Source organism: Aulonocara stuartgranti, assembly GCF_965226115.1.
Source record: "Aulonocara stuartgranti genome assembly, chromosome: 19".
Taxonomy (NCBI): Eukaryota; Metazoa; Chordata; class Actinopteri; order Cichliformes; family Cichlidae; genus Aulonocara; species Aulonocara stuartgranti.
Genome location: NC_138955.1, coordinates 19,191,555 through 19,203,201, shown reverse-complemented (window position 1 = coordinate 19,203,201; position 11,647 = coordinate 19,191,555). Strand labels below are relative to the sequence as shown.

Genomic DNA, 11,647 nt, shown 5'->3' with positions numbered 1-11,647 from the left:
GCCAACCTTATTTCAGAAACACTAGTGTCATTAATGAGTCATTAAATGGGAAACTGTGAATCCTTTTTATATTAATTGCACTTATTTAGAAACCTACTATGCAATAATTTTACTGGTCAGGAGTAACTGGAATTAGAAAGGAGAGATGTTTACAAATTCACACTTTATCCGTTGCTCCTGAAGGCAACAACATCAACAGCGTCTTTGATCGAAAAGGGTGTGGGTTGACTGCGCATGTGCATGACGAACCTCTGTCGGAAGCAAAGTCGGGTTTGTCCAAAGGTTTTACACACCAAAAAGCGAGAATAAAAGGTAGGAATTCCTTTGAAAATGGCACGAGGAACGGGTAACACTGTCGGGATGTGTGTTTCTATCCGTTCCCACCGCTGTCGTTTGGCTCGTGGTATTTTTTCAGCAACTTCGTAGCGAGAAGAAACCTTCAAGGAAATGTTTGCTAGTACCAAAGCGATGAACAAAAGAAAGCGACAGCGCAGGGTTTTAATCAAACACACGAGCATTGTTTGAGTTTCTAAAACTTATACCTGCTATTATCATCCCTTTAGGGGCTTAATGGATATTGCATGTGGCGATTAAACGGGATAAATGTGGAGTTACAGTATTGTTGGTGTTTGTGCGCGAGCACGAGCCTACTGTACGGCGCCTGCGCACTGATGGATTTTTGTGTCAGATTTCAGTCCACTTTTCTGACTTCGCTTATTGATTATTGGAAATAAGCATAATGAACAGCTGTTTTTCATGTTGCCCGCACTTACATTAGTGGAGTCAGGAATACACCTGGCTGGCTGTGGAAAGTGTGATGTCATCATTTATTTAAACTTTAATAAATCAGCTGTTCCTCCTGTACACAATGGGGTGGAAATTTTGCTGAGACACTTTTCCTTACTGCATTCAGTGACCTATTTTTACTGTTTTAAGAGTCACATAACGAGTCATCTGTGTCATTGTTGTTATGCATTCTCCAGACGGTGGCCTCCAGGGACGCTGTAATAATCTAGTAGCTGTGGCAACAGCCAGAGCGTTGATGTTCAGTTATTGAACCTAAAGTAGACGGCTTAGCATCATTATTTGAGTAGGTAGGTTTCCACGAGTCCTGAGGTTCAGGACAAATCCAGAGTACGTGTGTCCTCCACACCTCCATCAAAAGTCAATGGGAGCTGAAATCTACTCCTGGACAAGCTACTGTTCTGTCCGGTGTTATTTGTGTATTATTTTCAGTTGTATAATTTTTTTTGTTTTTGTTTTTTACCAATTTCATTATTTTGCTATTTGTATTTTATTTCATTATACTGAACATTTAAAAAAAAAAAATTATATTACTGTTTCGCCCCTTTTCCCCTCTTGACCTCCTTAATTCAATACATTTATTTGATATTTAACAAACAGTTTTAGCCTGTTGGGTTTTATAGTTTTTCTTTTCTGAACTTTTAAATTTTTTATAGTCAGTGTATATATTCTATGAAAATATGTATTTATGATTGAATTGAATTATTTTATTTCGATTTTTTTCTTATTCACCTTCTCATTGTATTATCTTCAGCTTTTTAAGGTTTGACTTGATTTGATTTTAACAGATTTTTATGTGTAATATTTATATTTTACATTTTACATTAATAAAAAGATATGTTATTTGTTTTTTTCAGACTGTTTAAACTGAGCTGCCTTTCTCTTAATTCAAATCCTGATTTACACCTACATTTACTTTTTTCCAGAGTCATGTCGGGATTTCTGGACGGGATCCGGTGCGGAGACTGTGAGTGTAATGTGGACTGGGGAGAGCGAAGAAACACAATTGCCTCTATAGCTGCTGGAGTCCTGGTATTTCCACTGATTTCTTCAAAACAATAAAGACATATATATAAATCTGTATAGAAGATTTTACATATTTACATAACCGGGGATGTTGTTTTTGCAGTTTTTCACCGGCTGGTGGATCATCATTGATGCTGCAGTGAAATACCCGGCACAGGATGAATTTCATCATGCATATCACACCTGTGGAGTCATCGCTACCGTGGCCTTTCTCATGTAAGACAGACTGCAGCTGTTTGGTGTTTCTGAAGCTTTAAAGCTCAACTTGCAGGTTTTCCAAATCACATGTGTAATATCACAGAGGAAGTAGAGCTGATGTCACATGACCTTAAAAAAAACCCAACAACAGCGATTTAGTCACGTAATAACTGGGAGTCGGGGGTTGTTGCCCCTTTCTGTTTTCAAGAGTGATTGATGACCCTGTCTAAGGTGACAGTGATACCAGTTTTGATCTTTTTATTCAGAGACATTTGTTAACATGTGAGTTAAATTCATACGTGTCACTCATGTGAAAAGTCTCAATAGCTAAATGAATGTGAAGAGAGACAACTTTAGCTTCATAGTGTGGATTTAGAGATCTCTCCAAAACAGGAAGTCTGGAACTGGTTCTTTTTTATCTTTATGGTTTCACAAAAATTTAAAAAGGGGATGCCCAGAATTTACATTTTTTGAATGCAGCATATTTTATTTCAGCAATTTAACATGAGCAAAGCAAAATCCAAGTAAGATAATAATAATTCAATGAACAAACTGTACTCTGAGATCATGCTGATTTCTACTGCTGGTTTTGAGATGAGGGAGATAGAGGGAAACATCCGCATCCTGACCACTTACACCAGTCTGTGCCGATATAATCCAGTAGGAATGCAGAAAAAAGTTCTCCAATTCCTCTGTGATTATACCCCGGCACAGCAAAAAATAAGAAGGGGAAACAGACGCAAATTCTAATTCTAAATCGTAAGTCCACAGTGTTTCTGCTTTTTTACACAGTGCCTGTTTGGTGCTCTCACTCTAACACACACAGAGCAAAGGGTGCACCGTGGTCATAACAATGCTCCTGGAATCTGGGTGAAAAAGTCAAGCATGAGGGTCATTACATTACTGAAACTACATTTTCTTACTCCTGTATTGATTACATTTATTCTTGATTATATTCTGATTAGAATTAAGCATGATTTAGTTCTCTGTATCACTGCAACCATAAAAAGGCTGGATGTTAAGTCCTCTTATTCCACTTTTGGGATCTCAGGGATCTCAGTCTCTTCGACACCCCCTCCTTGAGATCGCTGGCTGCCTGTCATGGTGGTTAAGACGGGGGAGTCCACTTCATCAGCAGTGAACAGATGTTGCAAGGCCGATGAGCTGGTCCCCAGTTCTGTGGTCCAGCAGGGCCCTGAGTTGGTTCAAGGACTGTGGCCGGTCACCATCACTCATCTCGTGCTCTGCTCTTCCATCTACTCAATTTTCCTGATCTTGTATGTCCTCATCGACCTGGATGTTTTTGTAGCAACTTCCCTCATAGTAATCGTACTTGCACTCCCAGCTGGATGTTTGAATGGTGGCAGGTTTGGTCCAGCAAAAATAAAACCGCCATTAGGCAGATGTGTAGAGGTGATTTGGTGCCCATCAGGGTAGTAAACTCCATCAATATCCCTGCAGATTCCAGATACAGCAGATCTCCGCACTATATTGGCCCAGCTCAAAAAAAAGTTGGCTACTGGGACTGTTGGACTAAACTGGCAATCCATATGCAAGAAGATCCCCCACGCACTGTGGTGTTGGAGTTTATCTTTGTGGCACAATGTGCACTGTAAGGCTGAAGTGACACTTCAGTGATACTTTGCACTATGAGCATCTGTTCCACACTGCATGCACCTGCTGCCCCCTCTGAACGGTCCTTTTCGGACTGTGCTTGTTGTGTTTTCGGCCATGGTTCCTTAATGTCCCAGGAGTTTCTTCCATAACCTGTTATAAGCTCCTCGGACGTGCTGTTTTCCCTCCTCCTCATGTCCGAGGTCATCACTAATGGATTAATGACAAAACTTCTCTCCTGCCCCCCTGGAGCTTTACTGTGTGTAACCTGTGTAACTACACATGCCGCTGGTAGTGCCGTGTTTGCATCCTGTTCCTAAATATTACTTTTTCTGTAACTCAAGGTTGTACTCTCATCAAAATAATCACTCTTGCTTATTTCTTTATGACTGCTAGTCTTAACACTGCTTTCAGGCTAAATTCTCTTCAGCACAGCCACATTTGTATGTATTTATAAACCATTTCCATCCTTTTCTCTGGCATATGGTGGTAGCTGTGCTGTATTCTCTTGTATATACGCTTCTGGAGTCACCCCTTGCCTGGAGGTCTAATCTTCCCTATTCTTCGATTCCGTGAAAGAGTTTCTTTGTTACATCATCCAATTTATTTCATGCTTTTTCCAGCATCCTGTCTCTCTTTGTTATAAACCTTACAAAAGAAGACTGAACTTCATGTTGAAACACAGCTCTGTACTCTTTTTCTCTCTGACCTTGGATTGTCGTCACAATAATTCCTTACTCTCTTTTCAGCTTCTCTGTTTTTGCTAACTCGCTTTCACAAAACACACAAAAGGACATATGTTTCAAGTTTAAGCAAATATAAATGCTTCAAGTATTGAGTAATTTTGTCCCAAAATAAGGTTTAACGCCTTTTTTCCCTGCAAGATGTATTTCCACCACTCCTCTGTGCAGTTTCATAACTTTATATACTCCATAACATACATGTCCATGTTACTGATGCATTAAGTCAAGGAAGAGTTTAAAAAGGACTCTTACCCACGAGCACCTGAACAGGTTTAATCAGTTTGGGGTGTTTTTAGAGTCCTGTGAGTCCTCCTTGTGAAACGTGTCCTCAGAAAGATTTCAAACGTTTAGTGGGTTTATGTTGATTCTTTTTCAACACTTTGTTAATCATAGTGAAATCTCCGTGCACACAGTGCTGTAACCTTCAGTCCGATGCATACAGTTTTGTAAAAAGCCAGACTTTGACCCTAATCAAGTCAGAAAGCAGCCTCATCTTAAGGCTTTAAGACGGGACTTGACAGTACCCATGTGTGACACTCTGAGAACCATGGAGGATTTTAGCGCTGGTGGATGAAGGAATTTTTGGTTTGCATGTAATAAACACATTTATACAACACTTACAGAGTTAACTGGCCTGGATAGGGTTTATAAATAACTTTTCTGCTCCAACAGTTATTAGTTAATGTTACTTTTTTCGGGTTGTAACATCTGAAGATTCTGCATTCTGCTTTTTTCCCTTTTAGGATAAATGCTGTTTCAAATGGCCAAGTGAGAGGAGACAGCTACAGCGAAGGCTGCATGGGACAGACAGGTGTGTGTCTGCTGTGATGACGACAGGTTGTCTATTTTCATTTAGCGATTATTTATTTAATGTCTCAGATATGCTTTCTACTGTTCTTGTGGCGTGTATCTGCGCATGCAGTAAAACGCAACGTGGTAAACGAAGCTCGACACCACGTCACTCAGTGTCCCGCCCTTTCTTATCTTTTACTTGCAGGTGCTCGAGTGTGGCTCTTTATCGGCTTCATGCTGGCTTTTGGCTCCCTCATCGCCTCCATGTGGATTCTCTTTGGAGGATTTGTAGTGCCCCGTGAGTCCACTTTATCTGCTTAGCACTTTTCTACTTGGCCCAAGTGTTCAGCTGTGTTTTCAACTGTAGAAACTTTGGACTGGGAACTTTGGCACCTCGGTTATAATATGAATGAATATAATGGAAATAATTTGTATTTCCAGTTGGAGCCATATTTCCACGTAGTGACGTGCAGAGGCAAAGCTATAAACAAAAGTGTCCCCGTCTAAAAAGATCTAATTGTATTTATAAACAGCATAACTGTGGTCATATTACACAGTTATACAGTCCGCGTACCTGGACTCATCGATGTTTAGTTGTCTGTACGCAGCCGTTTCATAACCCAGCTATGAAGTGTGTATTTAAAAAGAGAAAGGCATGCGTTCTTTAATGTGATAATTTGAATAACTTGTCGCTTGGTAAGAGATGGTCTGAGTGAATCAGCGTCGTCTGCGGTGCAACCTGTGTTAGGATAGGCAGATAACGTTCAGGCGTCAGTGTTTGCTGGGTGAAAATGAGGCTGTTTAGAGGGATGTTTGCTGCAGTAAGGAACTCTTGGATCAAAGCTGTGACGGCGTGATGCTGTAACTGACGCCGTAAACCTGTTGCGTCTTTTGCAGAGAAGCCCACTGTGTACCCTGGAATTGCTGTTTTCTTCCAAAATGCGTTCATTTTCTTCGGGTGAGTTGTTGAGTCCTCTTTCTCTCGTCCGTTTCAGGACAATGAAAACATTTCACTCATCTTATCGTTTTCCTCTTCAGGGGTTTGGTGTTCAAGTTTGGTCGTACAGAGGATCTCTGGCAGTAATGAACTCTGCGTGTCTCTTCATGTCCACAGTTATACACTCTGCTTTCTATACTGTATGAGACTGTATGCTTCAGTGGGTATTCACTTTATATATAAACTATTTCCTTTTTTTTTTAGCCTTCAGATTAACATGTTTAATTTATCTGGTTTGCTGTATAAAAGCTAAATCATAATTAAGCACAAATCTTCATAGATTCCTTTAAAGTTTGAATATTTTCAAATGTGGCATGTCTATTTGCAATCGGACTCTGTAGCCATGTTGTTAAAATGGTTTACTTATGCATAAACAAAATTGTGTATTTTGGGAGCTTCAAGACACTAAACTGTCTCCATCTCCTTTGTTTTATGGCATCCCCTAATTTAGCCTGCCTGCCAAGCGCACATTCCATAAGTGGTTATGGTACAAAATATTAACTGACGGATTTTTCGTAGATGTGTACACATACATGTTTCATTGAATGTAACCATGGGGGGTTGTTTGTAATTTTCCAGGAATAACACTATATCAGCTCTGAAAGTTTGCAGCAATCCAGATTTATTGTTGAGTTTCAGTTAGCCACAGTGCTGACCTCTGGCAGACAGAGGTTTCACATCTGTAGGGTGTCCTCTCAGTGCTGCGACTTTGTATTTGAATGCAACATCTGTCCATTCAGCTTGTGTAACACCCAGAGCATCAGGGCAGTGTTTCACAGCCATGGCAGCAATAAAAACATACTGAGCAGTAAATCAGTCTGACACTCCTCACTCCCGATTTTTATCCTCCTTTTTTTTTTTCCTCCCTCACACAAAAAAATATATCCCACTACATTATTTTATAAAAGTCAGGAGAGAGTGAAATTATATACAGGGGTCTTCGTCTTCTTATTTGCGCACAGCCAGATGAGAAAACTGCAAAAACATGAAAACATTTTGTCTGTTTAAGGTTTTGTGAAGGTTTTAAAGTTCAGCATGGTGGAAAATATGTCAGAAATATCTTCAGACTTTAATTATTGAAAGGGAAGCATTAAAGAAGATGACTGCATACCTCCCAGAAGGCTTGATCATCAAAGCAATTCTTGTACTGGGGTGGTCTCCAAAACTTCAACCTGATAAGGAGCCCTTCAAACAAGGAGATGAAACTTATAAAGAAGACGGCGCACTGACTGTACCTGCTGCTGGAATAGAGGTTAAGGCATACTGTACCTGTAAGGATTCCCAGCGTCACACTCAGAGCGATGGTGATGAGGAGACTACAGATGTGAAATACAGCAAACCGGATCGCTCTGTCAGAAGAAGAAGGAAAGAAAAACAAATAATTAAGCAGGGTATTCCTTCTTTTACGTGTTGCAGTCCAACATCACGGGACCGTTTCATTCTTACACTGTGTGATCATCTGAGTCTTTGATCTGCAGGACAAGATGCGCTATCCATCCCAGTAGACCAGGAAGTGCATGACTGCTTAAGATAGCGCATGTGTCATGGCACTGAAATGCCAGCAGCATGTGGATCTGTGAAATAAGTTAACAGCTGAGTTTTATCATACAGACTGTGCAAGCTTGAGGCAAATGTCCACGTCTAGGAGGGGGTGAGGAAAACCTTAAGATACTGGAATCCAATGGATGATATTATGGCAGCAGCAAAGCCGATTATCATGGCTTCCCAAGGATGACGAACTGCTGACATGGAGACGCCGACAGCGACGCCACCAGCGAGGATGCAGGACTGCAGGTGGATCTGAAAGAAAATCAGACTTTTAGGTGCTTCACATGGTGACGAAGCTGAGCTTGCACTGCAAATTTTAATAAACACCAAAATGTGTTTAAATTAACCCCAATTTTTTAATAAGTCCACCAAAAGTTTGTGAATAACATAAACTTCATTTTTGTCATATATTAGGTTTCTGTGTTAACGCAGCCAGAACATCAAAAACCACTTATGGCTTTAAAGTGTATTTAGGTGCTGATAATTGCAGTCCTCATTTTTAAAATAAAATACTGACAAAAATAATGTTCTACATCAGTCACTTTATTAGGTATGCCTGTTCATCTGCTCAGTAATGCAAATATATAATCAGCTAATCACATGGCAGTAGTTTAGTGCATTCAAACATGCAGGCATGGTCAAAAAGAAAGGGGATTCCCACTGGCTGAAAATGCTTTGAAAGGCAGTACAGTAACTCAAATATCACTCGTTACAACACAGGTGTGCACAAGAGCGTCTCTGAATGCATAACACGTGGAACCTTGAAGCAGATGGTTTTACCAGCAGCAGAAGATCACACCAGGTGCCAGGAGACTGAGACTACAGTCCACACAAGCTGTTCAGAGTGTAACGGTGTCACACTCTGAGCCCCTCAGTGCCAACTAAGAATCATTTAAATGCCACAGCCTGCCTGAGTGTTGTTGCTGACCATGTCCATCCCTTTATGATCACAACTTGCACATCTAAAACTGGTTTCTTGAGCATGGCGATGAGTTCACTGAACTCAAATGGTCTCCAAAAAATATCTCTGAAGAATGTTTCCTGCACCTTGATGAATCTGTGCCACAAAGAATTAAGACAGCTTATAAAGGAAAATGTGGTCCAACCTGACACTAGCAAGGTGTATCTAATAAAGTGGCAGATGAGGGCATTTTCCCATTAAAATATTAATAAAAGCCCTTCCTGTGGGGATGGTTTAAATGGGAAGAAAAGCAGTGTTTTCAGCTGTTCAGAGAGAGTAGAAATGAAAAAAGCTAAAATGAAAGCAGATAAACTGATAGATCTTGACTTTAATGTTGCTTTAAGCCAGCAGCTGCTACCATATGTCTCTCTTTCTAACAGAGATGCCTGCAGGTAGCAGGGGTTAGTCTAAAGAGCAGCACAGCATTTGGTCCACTGCATTTATTTTAGCTTTAGTTTTAAAGCTAAATGAGCAAAAACAGTTAGCTGTATTCAAACTGACTTTTTGTGGGCCAGTAAAAGTCTGTCTACTGGCACAGAGGGGAAGTTTTATGCTGGACACCTTATGTTGACATTGCACATAAAGTCTCATAATAATGTGCAAACATATCAAGTGTCAGGTCATACCAGGTGTAGTTTTCCCTTGGGGTTGGAGAGCACAGACATCGCAGCTGCTGTCACAGCACTAACGGCCAGGGCCAGGTAGGTGCTGCACACGGCTTCCAGCTTCCTCCCAGGAGTCCGATCATCCACGAGGACAGAGTTAAAACTGGGCCAAAACATCCAGAGGACAACAGTCCCTGGAGAGGAGAGACAGATTCAGCTGTACACAGATTCACTAGAGTGGAAATTAGCCAAATGATGCAGCAGATATCTGGGAAAGCTGTTACCTAACATGGAAAACAATCCCATCTTTGTGTCAAATTTCTCCTTTTCAAATCGCTGCTCTGAGCCTTTACGGTAAAGTGTCCCTGTCAGCATGAGTCCAAACAAGGACCCAAAGATGTGAAGCATCATGATGCTGATCAGAGGACGGGTCTAGAAGGACCAGAAAAACATTAGCAGCGGCATATCGATGTGAATACACTTTATCTAAAGATATGATATGAGGGTGAAACGTGGGCTTACGTTCAGGAGAAACTGCAGAAGCCATTTGTTTAGGATGAACCCTGACACCTCGAGCAGTCCAATAAGGATGAGGTGGACTGGGTTGGTCTTCCCCAGCACAGCTCCAATTGAAATGAGGGCTGAGGCAGTGCACATCTCAGCAACTATCAAGCTACAGCAAACAAGTTCCAGTTAAATTGATTTATATAAGCTCCTTTAGAGGAAATTATCTGCACCAACCGTCTCCTCCCACCTTTTCAGATCTATCCTGAGCCTTCCCCTGTAGTACAAGGACTCCACACCGTTCAGTATGAGGGCCCACTGGGTGGCCATGGCAGCCACAAGGAGGTTGAACCCGGAGCCACTGAAACCATGGCGCACTAGAAAAGTGCCCAAAAAGCCAAAGCCTAGAATCACTATCACATTCACATCCTGGAACTCTGAAAAAGAAGAAGAGAAGGCACAAAAATAAACAGTTACAGCTGAATTTTAGCTGAGGACACAACACATTTACTCACGGGCTTATCAATGACCAACAAACGGCAGCTCCTCCCCACACTCTTGGACTGAAGTGTGTTTATTTCGCACACTAAAGCATGCACATGAAGTTAGTTTAACCCTTGTGTGGTGTTCGTATTTTTGTTACTCAGCCAGTGTTCATGGGTCTGGTGGACCCGCTAGAGTTTTGGCTTTCCAAATTAACACTATCAAACAATTTTATGTTAAATTACTCAACAGATGTTTACTTCATCCCAATTACAAGACATATGAACAGCAAACATGGTTAATTTTTTCCCTTTACCTTTGTTAGATCACATTTATGAATTAATGTGCTTCTCGTTTTTCTTTTATATAAAATGTTATAAATAAATCAGTTATAATCAAGTGGAGTGAGTGGAAAGACACAACACATTTACACGTGAAAAAATAATTAATTGTTTAATTTTTCTTTTGAAAAAAACTGAACACGGGTCTCACAGACCCGAACACCATACAAGGGTTAAAAGATAGTTGCTTCATGAATTAGCTAATCAAAGTAAACACGAACATCTTTAACCTCATCTGACCTCAACACCCCCCTTCCAAGCTCACAAAAATAAAACTCACCTGGGTAACGTTTGCTGAAGTCATCAGCGTTTCCATTTCTTTCGATTTCAGTGTAAAAAGCAAATATGATGATAAACCCAGTCTGCAGGAAAAGCAGCAAGGGTGCCAGACGAGAGCGCAGGCTTGGTGCGTACTGAGGAGGCATTGAAGATGTTTGTTGCACAACTTCTCTTCACACTGATGCTCAGACAAACGGGCGCAACCCCACAGCACGCAGCTTCTCCTCTTTATCAGCTGCTGCGCATGAAAGCGTCTTGGCAAGACAGCGTGAGCTGTACTAATAGATTTGAATCAAATAAAAAAAATTCTAACTGTTTGTGGGGATAAGTGAAATATTTGGGGTATTTGAGGGAATATTTTGAAACATAAGGAAGTGAGCATGATGAAGCTTTATTATATCCCTATAGATAATAATAATTTTAAAAGGCACAAATAATTCACTTTTTAAGCAGAGACAACTGCGGCCCTCATTTTTTGCCGCACACGCATGCACACTATTTCAACCTGGTAACAAAGCATAAATGGCATTCATCTCCTTGGGGCAAGTCAGTCAGCGAAACACACACAAAGGCCGTGATATAAATACCCCGCCGCCCCCCATGTCGGACTGGATGTTTTTGTATCAAGCACAAAGGGAATTTTGTCCCGAATACAGCATATTTGAGTCCTCATAATAAACCAAAGGCAGAAACATATAAGGGAAATACCCGCCCCCGCTGTCAGTTAATTGGCCGATCGGGGATGCCCAATT

General features: G+C 40.9%; 2 protein-coding genes across 3 annotated transcripts; one reads left to right on the top strand and one right to left on the bottom strand.

The window, feature by feature from the left end:
* The first annotated feature begins 202 nt into the window (after window positions 1–202).
* Window positions 203–6,987, top strand: tmem50a (transmembrane protein 50A). Of its 2 annotated transcripts, none has more exons than XM_082517175.1 (7): window positions 203–312; window positions 1,731–1,836; window positions 1,934–2,046; window positions 5,129–5,196; window positions 5,383–5,475; window positions 6,075–6,135; window positions 6,216–6,987. In XM_082517175.1, exons 2-7 carry the CDS (start codon window positions 1,735–1,737, stop codon window positions 6,259–6,261), a joined length of 483 nt encoding a protein of 160 aa, XP_082373301.1. In that variant the 5' UTR covers window positions 203–312; window positions 1,731–1,734; the 3' UTR covers window positions 6,262–6,987. The 2 variants fall into 2 exon arrangements, with proteins under 2 accessions (XP_082373301.1, XP_082373302.1); XM_082517176.1 differs by lacking the exon at window positions 203–312 and adding an exon at window positions 972–1,094.
* Window positions 6,774–11,550, bottom strand: rhd (Rh blood group, D antigen). Its single transcript, XM_082517172.1, has 10 exons — window positions 10,897–11,550; window positions 10,043–10,229; window positions 9,811–9,961; window positions 9,573–9,720; window positions 9,310–9,482; window positions 7,837–7,974; window positions 7,621–7,748; window positions 7,444–7,523; window positions 7,286–7,359; window positions 6,774–7,149 (listed from the first exon to the last, which is right to left on the bottom strand). The coding sequence occupies exons 1-10, from the start codon at window positions 11,039–11,041 to the stop codon at window positions 7,123–7,125; spliced, it is 1,251 nt and encodes a 416-aa protein (XP_082373298.1). The 5' UTR covers window positions 11,042–11,550; the 3' UTR covers window positions 6,774–7,122.
* Window positions 11,551–11,647: the final 97 nt, after the last annotated feature.

Bases quoted from the DNA above. Each gene is read 5' to 3' on its own strand.
- tmem50a (XM_082517175.1), top strand. From the start codon at position 1,735: ATGTCGGGATTTCTGGACGGGATCCGGTGCGGAGACTGTGAGTGTAAT. The intron at 5,197-5,382 runs GTGTGTGTCTGC...TTTTACTTGCAG, and splicing joins AGGCTGCATGGGACAGACAG to GTGCTCGAGTGTGGCTCTTT. The intron at 5,476-6,074 runs GTGAGTCCACTT...CGTCTTTTGCAG, and splicing joins TGGAGGATTTGTAGTGCCCC to AGAAGCCCACTGTGTACCCT.
- rhd (XM_082517172.1), bottom strand. From the start codon at position 11,041: ATGCCTCCTCAGTACGCACCAAGCCTGCGCTCTCGTCTGGCACCCTTG. The intron at 9,721-9,810 runs GTAAGCCCACGT...TGGTCCTTCTAG, and splicing joins TTCTGCAGTTTCTCCTGAAC to ACCCGTCCTCTGATCAGCAT. The intron at 9,483-9,572 runs GTAACAGCTTTC...TCTCCTCTCCAG, and splicing joins GGGATTGTTTTCCATGTTAG to GGACTGTTGTCCTCTGGATG.